At 57.0% G+C, this 20,103-nt stretch overlaps 2 protein-coding genes and 1 long non-coding RNA gene across 7 annotated transcripts in view; 1 reads left to right on the top strand and 2 right to left on the bottom strand.

The window, feature by feature from the left end:
- LOC102404011 (adipocyte plasma membrane associated protein) overlaps positions 1-7,290 on the top strand; it is a 31,286-nt gene extending 23,996 nt beyond the window's left edge. For 2 of the 5 annotated variants that reach the window (XM_006041709.4, XM_025264126.3), the window contains 5 exons: positions 1,474-1,590; positions 2,699-2,873; positions 3,390-3,524; positions 3,940-4,132; positions 5,301-7,290. In XM_006041709.4, coding sequence (XP_006041771.3) covers positions 1,474-1,590; positions 2,699-2,873; positions 3,390-3,524; positions 3,940-4,132; positions 5,301-5,501 — 821 coding nt within the window. In that variant the 3' untranslated portion in view covers positions 5,502-7,290. The remainder of the gene's footprint in view (positions 1-1,473; positions 1,591-2,698; positions 2,874-3,389; positions 3,525-3,939; positions 4,133-5,300) is intronic. The other 3 variants (XM_025264125.3, XM_044927961.2, XM_025264127.3) reach the window with 2 other exon arrangements.
- Positions 7,291-8,578: 1,288 nt separating this feature from the next.
- Positions 8,579-18,131, bottom strand: CST7 (cystatin F). The gene is made up of 4 exons (XM_006041708.3): positions 18,000-18,131; positions 10,674-10,846; positions 9,775-9,891; positions 8,579-8,759 (listed from the first exon to the last, which is right to left on the bottom strand). Exons 1-4 carry the CDS (start codon positions 18,067-18,069, stop codon positions 8,682-8,684), a joined length of 438 nt encoding a protein of 145 aa, XP_006041770.1. The 5' UTR covers positions 18,070-18,131; the 3' UTR covers positions 8,579-8,681.
- On the bottom strand, positions 12,455-14,181 carry LOC123329218. The gene is made up of 3 exons (XR_006544565.2): positions 14,102-14,181; positions 13,593-13,633; positions 12,455-13,221 (listed from the first exon to the last, which is right to left on the bottom strand). It is a non-coding gene; the product is annotated as an uncharacterized LOC123329218 (long non-coding RNA).
- Positions 18,132-20,103: the final 1,972 nt, after the last annotated feature.

Here is a 20,103-nt window from a genome sequence, read left to right on the forward strand (position 1 = left end):
GAGTGAATTACCCTTAAGTCCCTCAGGTTTTAGAAACTCACTGTTTAAGCACTGGTAGGTGGGCTGCCGTCTATGGGGTCGCACAGAGTTGGACAGGACACGACTGAAGCTACTTAGCAGCAGCATCAGCAGCACAGACTTACTTTCCTTTTGTTAGGAGCTAGAATGTTTTTGTAAAAATGATGCATTTTTATAGTAAAATGGGAACAGCACAAAGAAGAAAGTAAAAATCACCTTGAGTCTTCTCAGGTGTAACTTGTTAACAATGTAACGAATAACTTTTCAGATCTCTTTCTGTTCATGGACTCACACCCACACATGGTTGTAAGTGATGGGATCATACTCTGCTTATGAATATTCAACCTGCTTTCCCACTCTGTATTGTGGCCATACGTGCCTCTGCAGTAAGCATCCTGTGATAAGCATCCTAATGTAAGCACGCATGGTAAGTGCCTCTGCAATGAGTGTCTTGCAGTAAGCCCTCTGCAATAAGCACTCTGTAGTAAGCACCCTGCAATAAGCACTGAGTAGTCAGCACGGAGTAGTAAGCACCCAATAGTAAGCACCCTGCAATAAGCACTCTGGTAAACACCCTGCAATAAGCACTGAGCAGTAAGCACCCAATAGTAAGCACCCTGCAATAAGCACTCATTAGTAAGTACCCTGCAGTAAGCATCCTGTGGGAAGTGCCCTGCAGTGAGTGCCCAGCACTAAATATGCTTTGCCACAGGTTTAAAAAGAATATAGGTAGTAGAGCAGGAGAATGGATCTAAGGAGTAAAATGGTAGCTTTTCCTTTATGATGGGTGGAGGGACCCTGCCATGTTCTTGGATGGGCACAGCATTCAGGTCCAGCTGTGGGGCTTCAACCCCACTCCTAGAATGCTGGGGGATCTGGGGGTGGGGCCTGTGCCTGCTGGGAGATCTGGGGGTGGGGCCTGTGCCTGCTGGGGGATCTGGGGGTGGGGCCTGTGTCTGCTGGGGGATCCGGGGGTGGGGCCTGTGCCTGCTGGGGGATCTGGGGTTGGGGCCTGTGCCTGCTGGGGGATCCGGGGGTGGGGCCTGTGCCTGCTGGGGGATCTGGGGGTGGGGCCTGTGCCTGCTGGAAGATCCAGGGGTGGGGCCTGTGCCTGCTGGGGGATCTGGGGGAGGGGCCTGTGTCTGCTAAGGGATCTGGAGGTGGGGCCTATGCCTGTGCTGACCGTTAAGTCTCCAAACGCTGATGTGAGCGTGATTCTTGAGTGCCAGTTGCTGTGCGCGTGTTCACATCCTGACTCTCCGGTGGGCCCTCTGGACAGACTGGACAATCATCCTAAGCTCTCAGTGCCTGGGACACGGTGGGGGCTGATGCCATGGTCAGTTTTGTTCTCTGCAGCACGATGCAGGTTTAGGATGGGATAGATAAGGTGATTGGACACTAATGGGCCACAGGCAGAATCTGGGACCAGCCACTGATTCCTGTCTGTTTCCCTAGAAACCCGAGATGACGAGCCTGCTTGTGGGAGACCCCTAGGCATCCGGGCCGGCCCCAACGGGACCCTTTTTGTGGTTGATGCGTACAAAGGGCTGTTTGAAGTAAATCCCTGGAAACGTACGTGCCAGTAACTTGCTTCCTTCTGTGATGATTGTGGATCTTTTAAATAAGTGTGTATTTATTTATAAATGGGTTTAGTAGAACTTGTTCAGTACAGCCTACCGGAGGCCCTGGTATTTTTCTTACGTACCGAATGGTACTGAAGGTCTTGCCTGCAGAGAGCACCAGAATTCACGTCATGTGGCTCCTCACTCGAGCCTGCCTCAGGTTCATACCTTCCTCTCCCCTGACCACTGGGTCCCAGAAGGTCTCATTCCGAGGGTGTGAGGCTCCTCTTCCTATCTTCACTTTTCTGTGTGTCCGTCTGGGCTCCCTATTTGTTTTCTGCTTCTCAGTCTTCTCTTTCCTTCCCCTTCATCTCTTGTCTTTTTACTTTTCCTTCCTCCAGCTGCTTCTGCTGTTTCCCTCCCCTGACTGGTCATGGTGTCCTGTGGACCAGTGCTGCGATATTGCTGTGTATGCTTAACATGGAGGGTCATGTGAAGGGAGGAATGTCATCGTGGGTAGTGCACAGGGCCCCTGGGTGGCCCCCACTCTGCCGGGTGCCGGCATGTGCCAGTTACTCAGCCTCTGAGTCTGCTTGCCTCACCACAGAGTAGGGCTGACGGGAGGGCCTGCCTTGGGGGATTGTTGTGGGGGTTTAAACGGGGCTGGACGTTAAGAGAACGAGTACTCCATGAGTGTTTGTGCTACAGCCTGAAAAGATTTTCTACTACTCCTGCTTTTCACATTTAAAAGCAGGTGAGGGGAGCATTGTGTATTTCTCTCAAATAGAAAATTGCCTTATTATCCCCAGACTCTTCACAGATTTTTAAGTCCATTGGTCTTGGGGAAAGGAGTTCTTCATCCATAGGGAGGATTCTGTCTTTAGTGGGCTTGTTCTAAAACGTTCATCACTGAACAGAAAGGAGGGAAACACTGTGCGAAGTACTGCATCTTCTGACATAGGGAGTGGGGAAACTCCCTTAGTTTTTCCTTTTAAATAAGTTAGGTTGATTAATAGTTTGAAACTATTGAGCTACATGTTCTTAGAATGAAAGCAAGTCTCCCCCCTTTCTTCTTTCTTTCTTTGTGTCTTTCCTTTTCTTCCTTCCCGTCCCCTCAGGTGAAGTAAAACTGCTGCTGTCCTCCGAGACCCCCATTGAGGGGAGGAAAATGTCCTTCTTGAATGATCTTACAGTAACTCGGGACGGGAGGAAGATTTACTTTACGGATTCTAGCAGCAAATGGCAAAGACGAGATTATCTGCTCCTGTTGATGGAGGGGACGGATGACGGGCGGTGAGTGTCCTCCTGAATCTGCCCAGGGCGGCTGTAGATGGGCAGGATCACGTCAGAGTGTATCACGCCCAGGAGTTGGTGGGTGTTTCTGAGCATCTGCTCAGCTATTAAGGGGGGATTTTAATGTCTCTTGGAAATAGGTGGTAGACACAACAGGGCAGCGAGATGTTCTCACTTCTCTCTGGAGAAATGAAGCTAAGAACAGCCAGGCCATCTGAGGGTGTGGGGGGTGGTCTGGCACTTGGCGGGGAACCTCAACTCCTGTGAGGCTGGAGCCATGGTGACCCACCCTGGTGTGAGCTAGCGCCCAGGTCAGCGAGAGAACTGACCGTAGGCTTGTCTGGAGGGGGGTGCCTGGGTGGCCCTCCAGGGCCAGCCTGGAACTGGTCTGAGAGGAGGATGGGGGCCCTGCCACTCCAGTGGAGGCCAAGTGTGCCTGTGCAGGCCCTGGCCCAGGGCTCCAGCCCAGCAGGGCTCCCAGATGCCCCCTGTGACCCTCTGCATTGGCGCCTGCAGCCTGCTGGAGTACGACACTCAAACCAAGGAGGTGAAGGTTTTGCTGGACCATTTGCGGTTCCCCAACGGGGTGCAGCTGTCTCCTGCGGAGGACTTTGTCCTGGTGGTGGAGTTGGCCATGGTGAGGATCAGGAGGTGCGTGAGCTGGCCGGCGTGACGGGCGCCGGACCGGGCTGAGGGGTGGGGCGGGACCTGGGGGCCTGGGTGAGAAGCAGGGCGGGGCCTGTGTGAGAGACCCGCTGCAGAGCCTGGGACGTGGCAGAGGTCGGTCCTTTGTGAGGCGAGAGTTGTCTTCTCTCTTTCCCTCAGCCTTCTTGAGTGTCATGGGCTGGCAGAGTCTCGGCAGAATGCTGACTGCGGTCCTGACCTGGCCCGGTTCCCGCCGTGGCCCAGTCCCCGCCCCTGCTTCTTGCTGGACCCAGGGTTCTGAGGCCCTTGCAGCGGGCCCTTGCATGACGTGCCCTCGTTTGTGATGGATGCATTGGTGTTTGGCTCCAATTTTTTGTTTTGGGGGGCTTCTCTTCATTGCCTGCTTGATTGACTTTTTCAGGTTCTACGTGTCTGGCCTGATGAAGGGAGGGGCTGACGTGTTTGTGGAGAATTTGCCTGGCTTCCCGGACAACATCCGAGCCAGCAGCTCCGGGGGGTACTGGGTCAGCATGGCAGCCATCCGCGCCAATCCCGGCTTCTCCATGTTGGATTTCTTATCCGAGAGGCCTTTTCTTAAAAAAGTGATTTTTAAGGTAAACATGAAAACTATGATTTCAAGAAACAAAATGAAACTGCATCTCACTGTGGGTTTTTTTGACCCTTGTGAAAGCTCTAAAAATTCTAGTTCTGCTTATGATATCTGATACTTTCAGTGACTTCTTTGAACTTATCCTTTGGCTTAAAATGTAAATTTACGTCTTTGAGTGCTCTGACTCTCCCTCCTTGTTTCCTCGTCTGGAATTGTCACCCTCACCATCATGACCTGTTGGGCCTCTGTCCTGCTTGTGCCTCTTGCTCTCCCCCGGACGCCCAGCCTTTGGCTCTTCCTCAAGTGGTTTAGGTGCCCCTTCCTCCTGCCTCCCTGGAGCCTCGTCATGCCCTCTGTGGGATCCTGCCCATGGTACTGGTACTGAACTGTTTGTAACCTAAGGTCCTAGAAGGTGCCAGGTGGCGGTTCCTGAGTGAGTCTGTGCACACGTGCTCGTGGACAGACCTTTGTACCTACATTCATATATCTTTATCTGTTCCTTTAAACTGAAAACTCTAAGTAAGACTGATGTTTCTGGTCCAACACCACAGGATCTGTGCCTGTCTTCTTACCATCCATGTTGGTACTTCCTTTCTCTCAGGGTGAGAAACCTGGGTCCCGTGCTCCCTCATGCCTGTTTGATCGGATTCCCCGGGTGTCCACATTTGTAGCCTTTGTCCCCAGCATCACACGGCCCTGGTTAGGGCTCTGGTACCCAGGCCAGCCCTTCTCCCTCCTCCCAGTTTCTCCCTCCTCCCAGCCACGTGTAGGGGCCTGCTGTCTCCTTGGGGGCCCACGGCCTGTGCCAGCCACTCCACTGTAGGACAGCATCTCCCCTGCTTGGAGCCATGGCCTCTCCTCCAGGGTGGAAGCTCCCTACTCAGACTGACTCCCTGGTCTGGGCAACCCCTGCACGCACCTAGCCTGCTCAGCCCCACAAGCCATTTTTTGACTAAATGTTTGGGACCAATATTTTTAAAAGGCAGTCGCACTCTTGTGTGGAGGGGAGCAGGTGGGGAGGTGGTTCAGTGGGGGGCAGTGCAGGTGGGATGCACCCAGCAGGTGACAGGACTGGGTGCCTGGCTGCGGGTCTCCAGGTGGGCCTGTTGTCTGGGCTCCAGGGTCTACACCTGCCCTGCCATACTCTTCTCTGCTCTGTGCTTCCTTTGCAGCTATTCAGCCAAGAGACGGTGATGAAATTTGTGCCGCGGTACAGCCTTGTCCTGGAGCTCAGTGATAGCGGGGCCTTCCTGAGGAGTCTGCATGACCCCGAAGGGCAGGTGGTCACCTATGTGAGCGAGGCGCACGAACACAGCGGGCACCTCTACCTGGGCTCCTTCAGGGCCCCCTATCTGTGCAGGCTCCGCCTGTAGTCTGCTTAGGCTTGCTGTCACCCTGTGCCCATTGTCACCCGGAGCCCGCTGTTACCTGGAGCCCATTGTCACCCTATGTGCCACTCTTGGGCCTGGAGGCACGTGGTTGCCCTTCCCCCATGCCTGTTGGTCCGGGAGGTGTGTGGCCCCAGGACACCTTCACCTGGGCTAGGCCTTGAATTTGCTGAGGGGAAGATGAGTCCTTGTAAAGTCATTTTCTCTTAAAAACCTCCCCAAGCGTGGTGATTATCTCTGGGACCTGGGGACTTGGTGTACTTGGGTGGGGATGGATTTGTGGGTGGCAGCTGGGGTCTCATCCCTGCTGCTGCTGGCTGTGTCTCACCAGCCTTGGTGTCTTTGCTGTTAAACAGGTGATACCTGCCTTTGGGGGAGGGACCCCAGGAGGGTGAGGAGAGCTCAGAACAAATGTGTGTGAGACCTCAAGATGGGCTGTGCGGGCAAAGACTCTTCCCCAGAGTCATAAGGGACTGGGCCTCAGCCCCGGGCGTCCCTCCTGTGGCTCCCACCCTCTTCCCCAGCCCAGCCCCCTCCTTCCATCCGTGGGCCCCCGCCAGTGTTCTGAAGGCAAGGACCTGGATGTGTATGGAGGAAGAACATGTTGATTCTAGCCGCTCAGAGGACTAGCCGGCTTCTCTGTGTACAGCCTGCTGTGCAAATCACAGGATGGGGATGGAAGGTGGGCGCTGGGCACCAGGAGTCCTGTTCACAGCTGGTTCTTTGTCCCCAGACCCAAGTGTGAACAGTGCATGTGCTGGGGTCGCTTCTGCTTTGATGTCACAAGCCTGACAGATGTGCCCACACGTGGTCCTGGTGGTGGGTGACCCTTGTGGATTGACTTGTGGGTGGTGTTGCCCGGGACTTTGTTCTCTGCTTTGATTTGCTCCAACAGCGAGTGAGGTCTGTTTTTCCGTGTGTCGTGAGGGCTGTTCTGCTGGGATCATGCTTGCTTTTGCTTGGTGCCTCCGCCATGGCCTCCCACACTGACTCAGTCCACATGACACCGCTGTTCTGTTTCCAGCCTGCCAGGTAGGGCTGATGTCTGCTCCTCCCTTTCCTGGCATTTGTGAGAACACATCAGGGATTGTGTGTCTGGAGTTGTCTTTGTGAGTTGAAAAGATGGTATTTTGAATGGATGACAACAGTGAACGATGTCAAGGAGGGCCGACAGCAGCGGTGAAACCTGAACCGTTTGTATCGTGTGCTGACTCAGGCCCCTTGACCATTTTAGGGGAGAACAATCAGTCTGACGGGGGCCCGTCCCGGGTCGTCTTCTGCTCAGGGCCAGCTCCCCACACAGCTGTGCAGAGCAGCCAGACTGGCTGCGTGGCAGTGACCCGTGTCCTGTCGGGTGATGCAGCCTCATGGGAAGTGGTGTTTAATAGGCAACAGTGCACCCGTGTATGACGTCTGCAGGAACAGTAGGGTAAAACCTGACCATTCTGCCATGAAAACGCAGCCCAGGCGCGCTGACCCTGAACGTTCCTTGGTTGGGAGCCGGGAGCCAAGGGCTGCGCTGTCAGTGCAGAGGAGCTCGTAGCTTTTCAGTTTTCAGCAAAGGTGTCTTTTTTTTTTTCCCCTGACTCAGGTGTTGCTTTTCTGTCTCAAAGTGTCATTTCCTGTGTTCTTTGTGGTTATTTGCCATGGTAAGGTGTAAAGTATAGCTTCATTAGTCTTAAATATACGATAGACTTTTGTTGTAACATAAAATGGATTTGTTCTAATGTGAATTGGTAACATGCTCTTAAAATTAAAGCAAGTGATTCATTCATTGTGTGCTGCTTTATTATCCGTCACTGCCTTTTATAGGACCGAGGCCTCACGTTGAGGTTCTGTCGTCAGCGTTTGCTCTGCCGTGCTAAAGGGTTTTCACGTGTGCTGACCTCGTAACGATACAGGGAGACTGGCCGAGTCTCACTGGGAGCGGAGGCTGGGGAGGGACCTTCCCAGAGGTGCAGGCGGCCGGGGGCAAGGGACAGGGTGACCGCCCAGCCCAGGGCTCAGACCTACGGGTACCTGGGTCCCTGGCACCGAGGCTGGGCAGCAGTGAGACTAAGCCTTGCGAGCAGTTAGTTCACCGGGCAACGGGTGTTCCTCAGAGCCTGGTCCATCTGCAGCCTGGGGCGGGGCGGGGAGGGGGCCTGGAGCTTGATCCCAGAGTCTCCACGGCTGATGGGCAGGGGCAGAGGGCCTGGCAGGGAGGCCGGGGAATACTCAGGGTGGGCTTGCTGGCTGGAGTTTGGTTTTGGTCAGTTTGAGACCTGAGTGTTCCTTCATAGTGGTAACTCTGTACGTCTTAGAATCCTGGGTCCTTAACTTGACATTTCTCTGGTGATGCTGAATGAGATGGAGGGCCAGCTTGCCACTGTCAGAATCATTCACTCTGAGGGCAGAGCTGCTGTGTTTTAAAAAGCATGCAGACTGGGTGGCAGTGCGGGCCTTGAGGCCCCTGCTGGCTGACACCCTCCTCCTGCGGTACATGACGCCGTCATGGGCACGGGGGGCTCAGGGGCGGGGGGGCCCTGGGGCCACTCCCCCAACACCTGTCCGTTCTGATGTCCCGTGAGGCCTGTGGGGCAGCATTGGGTGGCCCCATGGTTGTCAGGAGAAACCTGGCCTTGTGCTTAAGTGCATGTTGGTGTGTGAAGACAGAGGGGAGTTCAGAGCCTATGTGCTGCGTCAGGTGTGGTGGCCCCACAGGGGTGTCCCGAGGCACTGGGCCCGGGGTTCCTGCCGTGCCCCACCGTATGTCGGGCCCTCCCGTCACTGAGCTGCCTTTCCAGTTCTCCCCTCAGTGGGTCAAGCACCAGGCAGAGCTTTGAGGGGATCAGTTCTTTATTCAGGTTTATTCCTAAGTGTTCACCTTGGAGGTCCTTACTGAGCTGGTTGGGTCCCTGCCCAGTGCTGGGATGATTATCAGCCTGAAGGACGGCCCTCTGGGCTTTCCTCGAGGGCCTGGGACCTCGGGGCAGTCGGGTGGGAGGGCCCTTGGGGTCGAGAGCCCGTGTAACTCGCACCAGAGGACTCGCCCCATCTGTGCAGACGGGCTTCCCATCCCAGCAACGACGTGGCTATCCGTGGGCTCCTGGTGCCACCATTCTGTTCCTGGCAGATGCCGTTCCGAGGACGGGTGACAGCGGGGATGGAGCTGGGAGGCGGCAGTCAGTGACAGCGGAGGATGGACACCTCGGTAGTCTGCAGCCAGGGGATGACCCAGACTTCAGAGTAGCAGCTGAGGGTCTGAAAGGAGGGGTGACCTGAGGGTTCCCTTCCCGGAGGCTGCCCATCCCACCAGGGCACCCCCACCCGCTGCAGAAGTGGGTTCCCAGTGCCACTGCCTTGGGGGGTGTTATGTACACACACGTGTGCTTATGTGCATGTGTTCACATGTGTGCACGTCTGTGTGTGCACCCACACATAGGCATGTATGTTTTCTTTGCTGAAGAGTTCTCTTCCTGCCCTGACTGTATTTTGAAAAACTTCAAATCCACTGCACCTGACGCAGCACACAGGCTCTGAACTCCCCTCTTTCTTCACACATCAAAAAAAGTTGCAGGAGTAATTCAAGAATACACACTTGGGCTTCCTTGGCAGTCCAGCGGTTCAGAGTCCACTGCCAGCGTGAGGGCACGAGTTCGATCCCTCTTCTGTGAAGATCCCACTTGCTGTTGGGCAACCAAGCCCGTGAACCACACTAGTGAGCTTGTGCTTCGCAACGAAAGAAGCCTCCGCAGTGAGAAGCCCCTGCACCACGACTAGAAAGTAGCCCACTTCCAGCCACGAAGACCAAGCACAGCCAAAAGGAGGAAATCAGCACATCCTCCACACCTCTGTTTATAGATTACCTAGTTCTGCTGCTGGCAGCCCACTCTAGTACTCTTGCCTGGAGAATCCCACGGACAGAGGAGCCTGGCAGGCTTCAGTCTGTGGGGTCACAAAGAGTCGGATGTGACTGAGCGACTGACCCTAAGTTCTGCCGCCTCTGCTCTCCCTGAGTGTGTATATATAACTTCTGAATTATGTCAAAAGTGTCTCTGCTCTCCCCGCACCTCCATGCCTTCAGTGTGTGCTCCTGAACACGTGCTTCTGGGAGCGAGGAGCGCTGGGCGTTTGGAAAGTCCCAGGGGGCCGCCTCCCACCCTCTGGTGTCGGGGTGGGATCTGGAGCCTCACAGGGAGAGAAGCGCTGAGGGTGAGCTCGAGGCTGTGGAGGCGGTTGGGGGGTGCGAGGGGCGGGAGGCGAGACCCCCTCTTACCCACTGCAGGGTACGGTTGGTCTGGAAGCCGCAGTCATCCAGGTTTGCGTGCCCGGTCTTTTTGCAGGTGGTTCTGCCAATGTCCATGTCCAGCATGAACTTCAGGCCTTTCACTATCTGAGGGGACAGAGGGTGGGCCTGGGACACTGGGTCCAGTACATGGTGAGAGGGAGTGAGCTGGGGGCCGCCTCCCTCCCTCCAGGCTTGGGCCCGGGTTCCTGCAGGCGGTGGGGAGGGAAGACCCCGATCCCCCGGTCTGGGCCCCTAGAGCCCTGATGCAGCTTTCACCCGCGCAGGCTGCCCTCCACGATCCAGACAGCATCCTGCTCTCAGAGTTTGCAATCGCCAAAGAGAATAGAGATAACACAGTCACCTGCCAATCCTGTGCCCAGGGGGTGACCGTGAGTGTGTGTCAGCATGCCGGGTGGTGTTGGGCAGCCTGTGTCCTTGGGCCAGTGGATGCGAAGCTTGTGACCAGCTGCCCTGGGCCCGCTTTTAGGGAACGAGTGACTGGGTCCTGTACCCTCGACCTGTGTTCTCAGGAGCCAGGCCTGGCTGCCCCATGGGGTCCCTGTGTGGGGAGCATCAGGCCTCCCATACGGGGTCACTGAGAAGCATGGGGACCTCCCAGGATGTGACGTGTGTGGGGACAGGGCACGGTGGGGGCAGCGTGGCCAGAAGTGCTTTGGGGCTGTGGCGGAGCCACCCTCAGGCAGCCCTGAAGGTGGGCAGCAGTGCAGCTTGTGCCCCCACCCCAGGGGCTGCACTGTCCACCCTGGGGAAGCCTGGTCTGCTGAGAGATGGTGCGGGCCTTGGAGCCTGATGCTGGGGGCCCCAGGCTGGTTCTGGGAGGTCAGATCTGGTCAGACCTGGCTGCCCTGCGCGAGCCCAGACCTCACCTGGACAAGGGCTCTGCTAACACGGGACTCCCGGAACAAGAAGGCGTCATTGCTGCAGTTGTTGAAGCTCTCGGCGCTGCGTCGGGCCGCCCTGAGGACGTCTGGGTCGTTGGTCTTGATGGTCTTGGGAAATCCTGGTTTCGCATCTGACTTAAGGATCTGGGAGCAAAAGTCTGGACGAGAAACAGAACCAGATGAGAACTTTGCTGAGGGGTGGGGGCTTGGCCCAGGGATCACGCCTCCCACATCTGCTCCCAGTGTGGTCCCCACCCATCCACCCCCCCATCCGCCCACCTGGCCTGTCCCCCCTGCCCCTGGTCGTGTGCTCTCCTGGCCTGTCCACCCCGTGCCTCCTGGTGCATCTCCTGTGTGTCTCCGTGGCTGCCCTGTCCCCAGCCGAGGGCCAGTGTTGGGGGGGGGGGGCGCAGAGAGATGGGTAAGAAGAGGTCCCTTCCCTGCCCACCTGGCCTTTTTCAGAAGCCAGATCATCTCTGACAGTCACAGGAACCTGGACAGCCCCCCAGAGCCTGTCAGAATGAGCTCTGGTGTGCAGAGAAGTTGCCCCGGTCTCTGAGGCTGCCCTCTGGCTCTGACCCTCCACTTGTCTCCAGCAAGTGGCCGAGGGGGAGGTGCCTGGAGGCCGTCCATCACTCCCAGGACTCTGGACTGAAACCACCAGGCTGCCAGGTCCCCGGGGCACCCGTGTGCTGCTCCTCTGGAAGTCCAGGAAGCAGGTGGATGGCAGAAATTGTAGTTGGTGGTTCAAGGCTGACTTGATTTCAACCGTTTCTCAGTTTTGCTGCAGTGGTCACAGACTACTTGTGCATTAAAATCAAAATTGTGGGGGAGGGAGAACAGGAGGAGGGTTTGGGCGGTAGATTACTTCTCTTTACTAGGAATTCCCCCGATTTTCCTGAAGTCATCTTGTGTCCGAGGTGACCCAGAGCTGACCCATCCCCCAGTGACCGCTCAGCTGTGGTCTTCCTCTGAGTTGCGTGGAGTATGGGGTTCCCGTTTCATGCACAGCCCAAGTCAGGGCTCAGCTGCGTTCTGGCCAGTGTGGATGGTCTGTTGGCCTGCGCTGCCTGGAGGTTACTCTGCCTCCCTTGGCCGTGACCTTGGGGAGCATCTTTTGGAGGATTCAGTGGGGCTGGGGTCAGCACAAGGTGGTCAGGCTGGAGCCACAGACGTGTGGACGAGCTTCCAGGCGTAGAGTGTGGAGAGAAGGGGTCAGTGCTGCCCGGGTCCCTCTTCACGGGAGACTGCAGACTTGGAGTGCTGGGTGTGGGCCCCACTATCAGAGGATACACAGCTCCCTGGTTGTGAAGAAATCTTGACTCCTGGGAGGAAAACTGCTGTGAGGTCAGCAGCGCGTGGGGGCTTCATTCCTCAGGGGCCAGACTGGGGGACAGAGACCCCCAGTCATGAGGCTGATGGGCCGAGAGGACCTTCAACTTGAGCTGGGGGTGGGTGGGGGTTAGGGCCAGTGGGCTGGTTGGGCCGGGGCCCAGGAACCTGGCAGGATGGCTTGTGTGGGTGTGTGTGCCCAGGATCCCGGGCTGGGGTCAGTCAAGAGATGCTGGAACCTTTCCTGGGGCTGCCTTGTCCACGGGTCCTAGCAGAGGCAGGGACGTGGCGGACACCCAGCTCAGCTTGGCAGGGTGGTCTTGCTGGAGTGTCAGTGATCCTGTAGCTTAGAGTGAGGCTCCCAGAGGAGGCTGGTTCCACCGTCGCCTGAGGTCTTCACAAAGCCCTTAGAACTGGGTGTCTGATGCGGCAGCGGGCACGGGAGACCCCCACCAGGAGTGAGAACCAGGCTGGCTGGGTCGGCCACATCAGCCCAGCTGCAGGGTTTCCTTTCCGTGTGTGTGGAGCATGGAGGGGGCGCTGGCCATGGGCAGAGAAGGCGTGGGCCCCATCTGGGTCTGGGTAGGGTCTCCATAGGCCCCCTGACCCTACGTGTGACTCGCTGGTGCCTATGACAGCCTCTTTGTCAGGGGGACTGGCACTGGCTGCCTGAGTGGGACCCCTCCTGGCAGGTGGGCGCAGCTGGGTCCCTGGTCCAGACAGAGCTCTGGATGGCTCTGCGAGGGCCGCTCAACTAGGGGCCTGCTCCACTCTGGTGAGAACCTCCCAGCACCGAATGCTGTCACTGGTCCCCCACAAAGCTCTGTCCCCAGTGTCTCTGAGACTCTCCTTTGCAGTGACCCGGCCCTCATGTGATGTCCCACAGACGCCGGCTGTGGCTGAAGTCTCTGGACATGGCAGCTGTGTTGGTTGGCTGTCTGGGCCCTGAGCCCGTGGCTCTGACTCTGGTGCTGGAGAGCTCCTGGCCTGCTATTCACGCCGGGAAGTCCAGTGTGGTTTTCTTTTGGGAGAACAGCTTGATTTCTGCTCATCAGCATAGTCTATAAACAGCAGGAGCACCTGGTGGACAGCCCAGTCTCCCGTGTGTTTATAGATCTATATCCATGGCTGTCGATTTTTCCTTTGTACAAATTACATATAGTGCCTTTTCTGATTATAAGCTTACGTATCTGGTAGGAAACTTGAAAAATATAGAAAAGTATAACAGAAACGTTAGAGCTCACTCTCAGTGTTGCAAAGATAATCACTGTCACCTGTTTTTTAAATAAAATGTATTAGATTTCATTTCACTTGAACTTAACATGATTGTATTAATAACGAAGTGAAACTAGGCAAGGCCAGACCTCCTATGAACGTCCCTCCCAAACGTGTGACGTCAGTTCCTAAGTGATTTCGGTAAAATTACAGAGGTTATGAGAATCATTGAACTTGGTTTATTTTTAACTACATTTCCTAAAGTATAGGCTTCAGTTCACCGAGGGCTTGTCAGCAGAGCTATCAAAGCAAACGGTAGAACCTCATTTTTAGTTTGAAAAAGTTGAAAAGTCAAACCTATTTTCAGAATGGTTCTTCAAGACATCAACAGGGAAAAGCTGTGGGCAGAATAAGCCCAAGGTTGGGGGGGCTCTTCTTCCAGAAGAGAGGCAGCTGGGTGGGAACCAGGGTCCCAGCCAGGTAGCCCGGCCCCCCACCCCCGCCGAGGGGGTCCCGGGGGCTGTCTTCTCGCACCTCTACCCCATCTACAGGGAGAAAAGAGGCCTCCTAGGAGTGCAGGGCAGGTTTAACTCCAGGTTCTAAAGCCATGCTCTTTTTGTCTCAAGAGGTGTTTCTGGAGGGGTGCTGGGAGTGATGCCGGGGGCTGGGGGGCACACAGTCCAGAAGGCGGGGGACAGTGATGGTGACAATGACCTGGCAGAAGGGGCTTCAGGAGGGAGCCAGGTGGGGACCAGTTAGAGGGCTGGGCGGTGCATGGGGCTGGGGGGTGGAGGGTGGGAAAGGAGAGCAGAGAGAGCCCTGAGCTAGAGGCTGGGTGTGGGGCCCGGAGCGGGACTGTGACTCACCCTGGTGGCAGGTGGTGGCCTGGTGACGTGGGCTGAGAGGACCACCAGGAAGCGAGGTTGTGAGGAGGAACAAACGCTCTGCCTCCCACACCCAGGGGCAGCGTGGATGGAAGTGAGGTCTCCGGATGAGGTGGGGCAATGGGGGCTGCAGCCCTGAGGGGCACAGGGGAGACGGAGGTGGGCAGATTCCTGAGGGGGGTGGGCTGAGTCAGGAAGGAGAGAGGAAGCTCCCTCACGACTCTGTCTGGAAGAAATAACTCAGGTGGCAGGAGATTTGGCAAAGAAGACATGGAGGGGCCAGAGACTTGGGGAGGTTAGGGGGATGGCGGCAGGTGGCAGGCACCAAGTGGGGGGGGTCTGGCCGCCCCCGGGCACACAGTTGTCATGACACCCGGATGAGCCCCTGGGCAGGAGCGCAAAGGCCTGCAGGGGAGGATGGCAGAGGCCCAGCTTTCCCGCGGCCAGAGCAGACGCCCCTGGTGGAGACGGGGTGTCATCTCAGACCAGGGTAACAGAACTGGGCCCAGACAGATCATGGGCAGGAACTTGTGCAGGGCCAGCTCTTGGCAGACATCACCAAGGCTGCTCCCACTGACCTCCGGGCGGCTCGGACCAGGCCGCCCCAGTGGACTCCCTGGCCACTCCCTTCTGTGAAGTCACCCCAGGCCCCTTCACCCCTGGATTCAAGGGAATTGAGGACTCTCTCCTCTCCTGGTGATCAGAGTGGGAAGCAAAGCATCAAGGAACCGTTCTGATGTTTCTGGCTGAAAAGTTAACTTTCCATCAGAATCCTAAGTTACTCCTCCTCCAGCTCCTGTCCTCCCTGCCGGACAACCCCTTCTTCAGAACCAGCGCCAGCCCCCTCCGTGCTGTTGGTGGCCAGGCCCTGTGCTTGCCCTCACGGGGTGGGGCACTCCACTCCCACCAGGAGTGTGTGGGCACTTCACAGGCGTCTAGGGGTCAGGGCAGGTCCACTGCTGACCAGGTGGACCTGAGCTCAGGGGATGCTGTCCGCAGCAACAGTTAACTGTTTCCATGCAGGTTGCAGAGGATGGGGTCTGCCCTCGAATCACCACCAAACGTTCAGAAAGCGTCCCGGGAGAGGACAGCAACTTCCTGACAAGGACCGGCTGTAAAATGAATCAGTAGCAAATGTTTTGCGTAAACAAATGTCCCTTAACTTGCTTTTCTAAAAGATGAAGACACGTGGGAGGCACTGAAGCCTGGGATACTGGCCGTGGTCCACGCACTGAAGCTGGGGAGGGGGCCGGGCCCGGCCTTGCAGTCCCTCCCCGTGGGTGGATGAGCGTCCCTGCGGGGAGGGGAGTTTCCTGGAGTAGAAGGGCAAGGGGGCTCCTGGGCGGCCAGAGGCTCCCCACCCCTTCCTGTTTCAGGAATGTTCTTCTAGGTGTGCCTGGGAGGCGGGGGGAACCCGAGAAGAGAACCAGGGTGCCCACGAGTGGAACACTCTGACGTCTCTGCTGAAGGCCCACCCCCAACCCCGTGTCCTTGGGGATTTCCTCCCAGTGGTTGCTTCCCTGCCAGCTTCATGGGGCCCTTGTCGTGGGCAGGGCCTGGGGCTCACACTGGGGGGGAGGGGTCGTGCCCAGGAACTGGGGTGCTGGTGTCCATGGTCTGCCTGGAGGTTCACCCTGAGCCATGCCCCCTCCAGTGATATCACATCTCAGTGAGCCAGTGGTTGCCCTTAATTCTGTGGGGCCACACTCACCGGCCGTGCTCTGGGGGCTCTGAGGGATGAGTTGCCCTTTGTTCAGGGGGCGTATGTGTCCCCCGGCACAGACAGGATGCTAATTAGTTCCACCCTTAACCCACTGGGACCCGCCCAGAGTGAATCCCAGCTCTGTCTCTTAAAGGCTGTGTGGTCCTGGGGAAATTGCTTGACCTCTCTGAGCCTCTCTTGATGGCACCTACCCCTGAGGGTTGTGGTGAAAGTACAGGAGACTGTCCCCAGGAAGGTCTTGTCGCTAACGGCGTGTAATTGTGTCGCGACTGTCAGATGTCACATATGCAAAATGGCTGCAGTGAGGGTAAAGGGTGTCCCAGCTGGAAAACAGAGATCTCAGAATGCAGAGGGTGGGTCAGGGGCCCCCTTGCCGAGATGTGGCATTCCCCTGCCCCCCGGGATGCAGCCTAGCCTGGGCCTCCCTTGTGGAGGGTGGTCTCTGGGTGTGCCCTGGCCCTGCTCAGGTGGCCTGTGGTGGGAAGCTGGGCCCCTTGGAGCCTGACTAGGGGGGCTTCCCAGGAGAGATGAGAGTCAGCTTGAGAGAGAAGGGCTTTCCATTCTCAACCGAAGGTAGAACAGCTGAAGAAATCAGAGCAGTGGTTTCCTAGGTTCTAAAGGGCTCGGGTTAGCACAGTTCAGCACCAGGGGTGGGAAGAAGTCAGGTGCCCAGGGCGTGACACTGGGGGACCCTGTCCCCCTGCTGTGGAAGGCTCTGGAATCTGTTCTTGGAGGAGGGCTGTGGTGAGGGCAGAGTCGGGGCTGGGGCTGAACTGTCTCTGCTGGACCACCAGCCTGGGGCCTCCAAGCCCCTCACTGGGCCTGGCCTCCGTCACAGCAGAGAGAGTCTGTGTGGCATGGGGGTTGCAGCCAGCAGAGGCTCAGGGTTAGGGTTAGGGTTAGGGGCCCAGCGCCCCAGACCCAGGGGGCCTGCCTTCCTTGGGCCACAGCAGCCAGGCTCCTCCTGGGCCTCAGGCGGTGCGGTGATTTGCCCATTTTGTGGATGGTGAGACTGAGGCTCAGAGAGGCTCGAGCTCCCAAGGCCTCTGCATGTGAGTTGGACCCTGGGCCCTCCTTCATCTTGGGCTGCAGGGTTGTGAACAGAGCTGACGGGAGGGCCCGGCCAGCCAGAGTGGGTGGGGCGGCAGGGACAGGCCTCTCCCGCGGGGTTGGAGATGGCTGGGTCCAGGGCCAAACCCTGGCAGAGGACAGGCAGTCCCACCAAGGGAAAAGGCCCGTGCCCAGTGCCTCTGGGCCAGGATTCCCCTTGTTAGGGGAGGAAGGGAGGCAGCAGAAGCAGCTTAGGGCAGGGGAGGGCAGGAACGCCCATTCCAGTGCAATGGAGACATGGGCCCCTCACTCAGGCTTTCCCTTCGGATGGGCACTCAGGGTCCCAGGTGGACAGACGGCCCAGAAGAGAGGCCCCGTGGGGTTCACAGTGTGAGCTAAGACTGTGGCCTGGGAGAGGGGACCGAGGCGGGGTGTCTGGTTCCTGTGATCCCCGAGATGGGCCAGAGCCCCAGGCAGTGTCGCCTACTCCCTAGGCTATGACCCCTCCAGGGACTGAGAGGATCAGACTCTCCTTGTCACCTGCCCGGGTATCTCCACCTGGTCACCTGTGGCCATGCTTCAGCCCCCTTTGATGATGGAGGAAGGCAGAGACCAGATGCTGCCTGGGCACTGCTCCCACCCCTCACACTGCCGCTGGTCATTTCAGCTCCGGCCAACAGCTTCCTTATGCACGTGGGGACAGGTGCTCAGGGGCTGTGTGACTGGGCAAGTCACCTACCCTCTCTGGGCCTCATTTCCTGGCTGCTCCCCTCGCCTTCCCCTAGTGGTGGCCTGGCCGGAAGAATAAAGGTTCCCCCAGACAAGTCAAAGGGGCGCAGTGGAGGCTGGAAGGATGCGCTCTCAGAAATGGCCTGACCCTGCGAGCTGTCCCCTCGGAGGGGCCCTGGGGGGGCCTCCTCTGGGCACCCACAGACACCAGGAGTGGCGGGGAACAGAAGGCGCTTCCCTGGCCCCCAGAGCCCCCAGTATCCCCAAAGCCTGCTCCCCACAAAGGCAGCCACTGTGAGGTCCCCTGGAACGTGCCTTGGTGACAACATGTGAGCAGCAAGTTCACAGCACCCAGGCAGTGAGGAGATCCCCTCTTACCTGGTGAAGACTTCCCCAAGACACCCAGGACCAGGCCACAGATGGTCAGCAGCGCCCCGGCGGGGTGCATGGCTGTGCTCAGACTGTGCTGGGCAGGGGCGCCTCCCCGAGGTGGTGGGGGAGCTCCGCCCAGTGAACCGCCTGTCTGGGGTGGGCTGGTGGTTTCTTGCTCTTCACCTCCACATCTCTCAGCTACAAACTCAACCACTTCCTTTCTAAGAATTTCCAAACAACGATTATTTGCAGAGGGAGGAGGAAGAAGTGAGAGCGGCTAGCAAAACCTCTGCGATTTTCTGCCCTGGAAACACGTGGAAGAGATGTCCAGAGAAAAACAAGCAGGGATTTTCAGAACAGATGCTCGGGGTTTCTCCCCCAAAGGCCCAGATTCTGGGATCCGAGTGGCCCGCTGCAGGAGACCGTCCTCCTGGCATAAACGGGCCAATCTCCCTGGGAAGTGGCCAGAAACCAGGGCTCAGATTGCAGTTCAGAGGAGCCAGGTGAGGAGCAGGTTTGCTGATGAGTGACTGATCCTCCAACCTTTGACTCAGAGCCGGCAAAGGAGAGGAAGGAACAGGGCCTGGCCCAGTGGTCCTGGTCCCCTGCCCGAGCGCCCTCTACAAACCCAATCCCCGGTTAGGAGAGGGGGCTCTGGAACCATGTGGCCTGCGGGTTAGCCCCTGAACACCTGGGTGACCTGGGGCGAGGGTCTCCAAGCCTAAGTTCCTCAGTTAGTCTGTGCTGAGGATTTGTGGACATTGTGAATGTAACAGCCCTTGCTACAGCCTGTTAGTGTTAGTGTGAATCTCAGTCGTGTCCGACTCTTCACAACCCCATGGACTGCAGCCTACCAGGCTCCTCCGTCCATGGGATTTTCCAGGCAAAAGTACTGGAGTGGGGTGCCATTGCCTTCTCCAGATTAAACTGCTATTTTCCCATTAATCGTAAGGGTGTCTTCTTTCTCTCCTCTGCTTGGTGTGAAATTTTAGATTCCTGTGTGTGTACATGCTCAGTTGCTTCAGTTGTATCCGACTCCTTGTGACCCTATGGACTAGCCCCTCAAGCTCCTCTGTCCATGGGATTCTCCAGGCAAGAATACTGGAGTGGATTACCTTCTCCAGGGGAATCTTCACGACCCGAGGATCGAACCTGGATCTCCTGCATGGGAGGCAGATTCTTTACTGTCTGAGCCACCAACTACCTGCGCCTTCCACCAGGTGCGGCAGGGAGTCAGGCTGCCCTGTGCTCATGGCCTTGACCCTGCAGTAACTCAGGGGCCTGTGGTCACTGCTGCCGGTCCTCGGGACCAGGGGTCATTCCCACTTTCAGGAGCTCTGGGGTAGGGGGGCTCAGAGTGGTTATGGGACCTGCCTATGGCCCATCTCTGGCCTCGGCCCTGTCATCTGTGAATGTGGGTGACAGTCCACCTCGCTGCCCAGGCCTGTGAGTTAGCAGAAGCCCGGAGATGAGGAAGGAGTGTGTTATGGGCCCTGGGGAAGTGTGTGTGTGTGTGTGTGTGTGTGTATGCATGTGCACCCTGGGGAAGTGTGTGTGTGTACTGTGTTACATGTGTCCTGTATATGCATGTACACCCCAGGGAAGTGTGTGTGTGTGTTACATGTATGCATGTACATCCCAGGGAAGTGTTTGTGTGGTGTGTGTGTACTGTGTTACATGTGTCCTGTATATGCATGTACACCCCAGGGAAGTGTGTGTGTGTGTTACATGTATGCATGTACATCCCAGGGAAGTGTTTGTGTGGTGTGTGTGTACTGTGTTACATGTGTCCTGTATATGCATGTACACCCCAGGGAAGTGTGTGTGTGTGTTACATGTATGCATGTACATCCCGGGGAGGTGTTTGTGTGGTGTGTGTGTACTGTGTTACATGTGTCCTGTGTATGCATGTGCACCCTGGGAAGTGTGTGTGTGTGTGTGCGTGTGTGTGTGTGTGTACTGTGTTACATGTGTCTTGAGTATGCATGTTCACCCTGGGGAAGTGTGTGCGTGTGTACTGTTACATGTGTCCTGTGTATGCATGTACATCCTGGGGAAGTGTGTGTGTTACATGTATGCAAGCACATCCCAGGAAAGTGTGTGTGTGTAT

The sequence above is a fragment of the Bubalus bubalis genome, chromosome 14, assembly GCF_019923935.1.
Source record: "Bubalus bubalis isolate 160015118507 breed Murrah chromosome 14, NDDB_SH_1, whole genome shotgun sequence".
Lineage (NCBI taxonomy): Eukaryota > Metazoa > Chordata > Mammalia > Artiodactyla > Bovidae > Bubalus > Bubalus bubalis.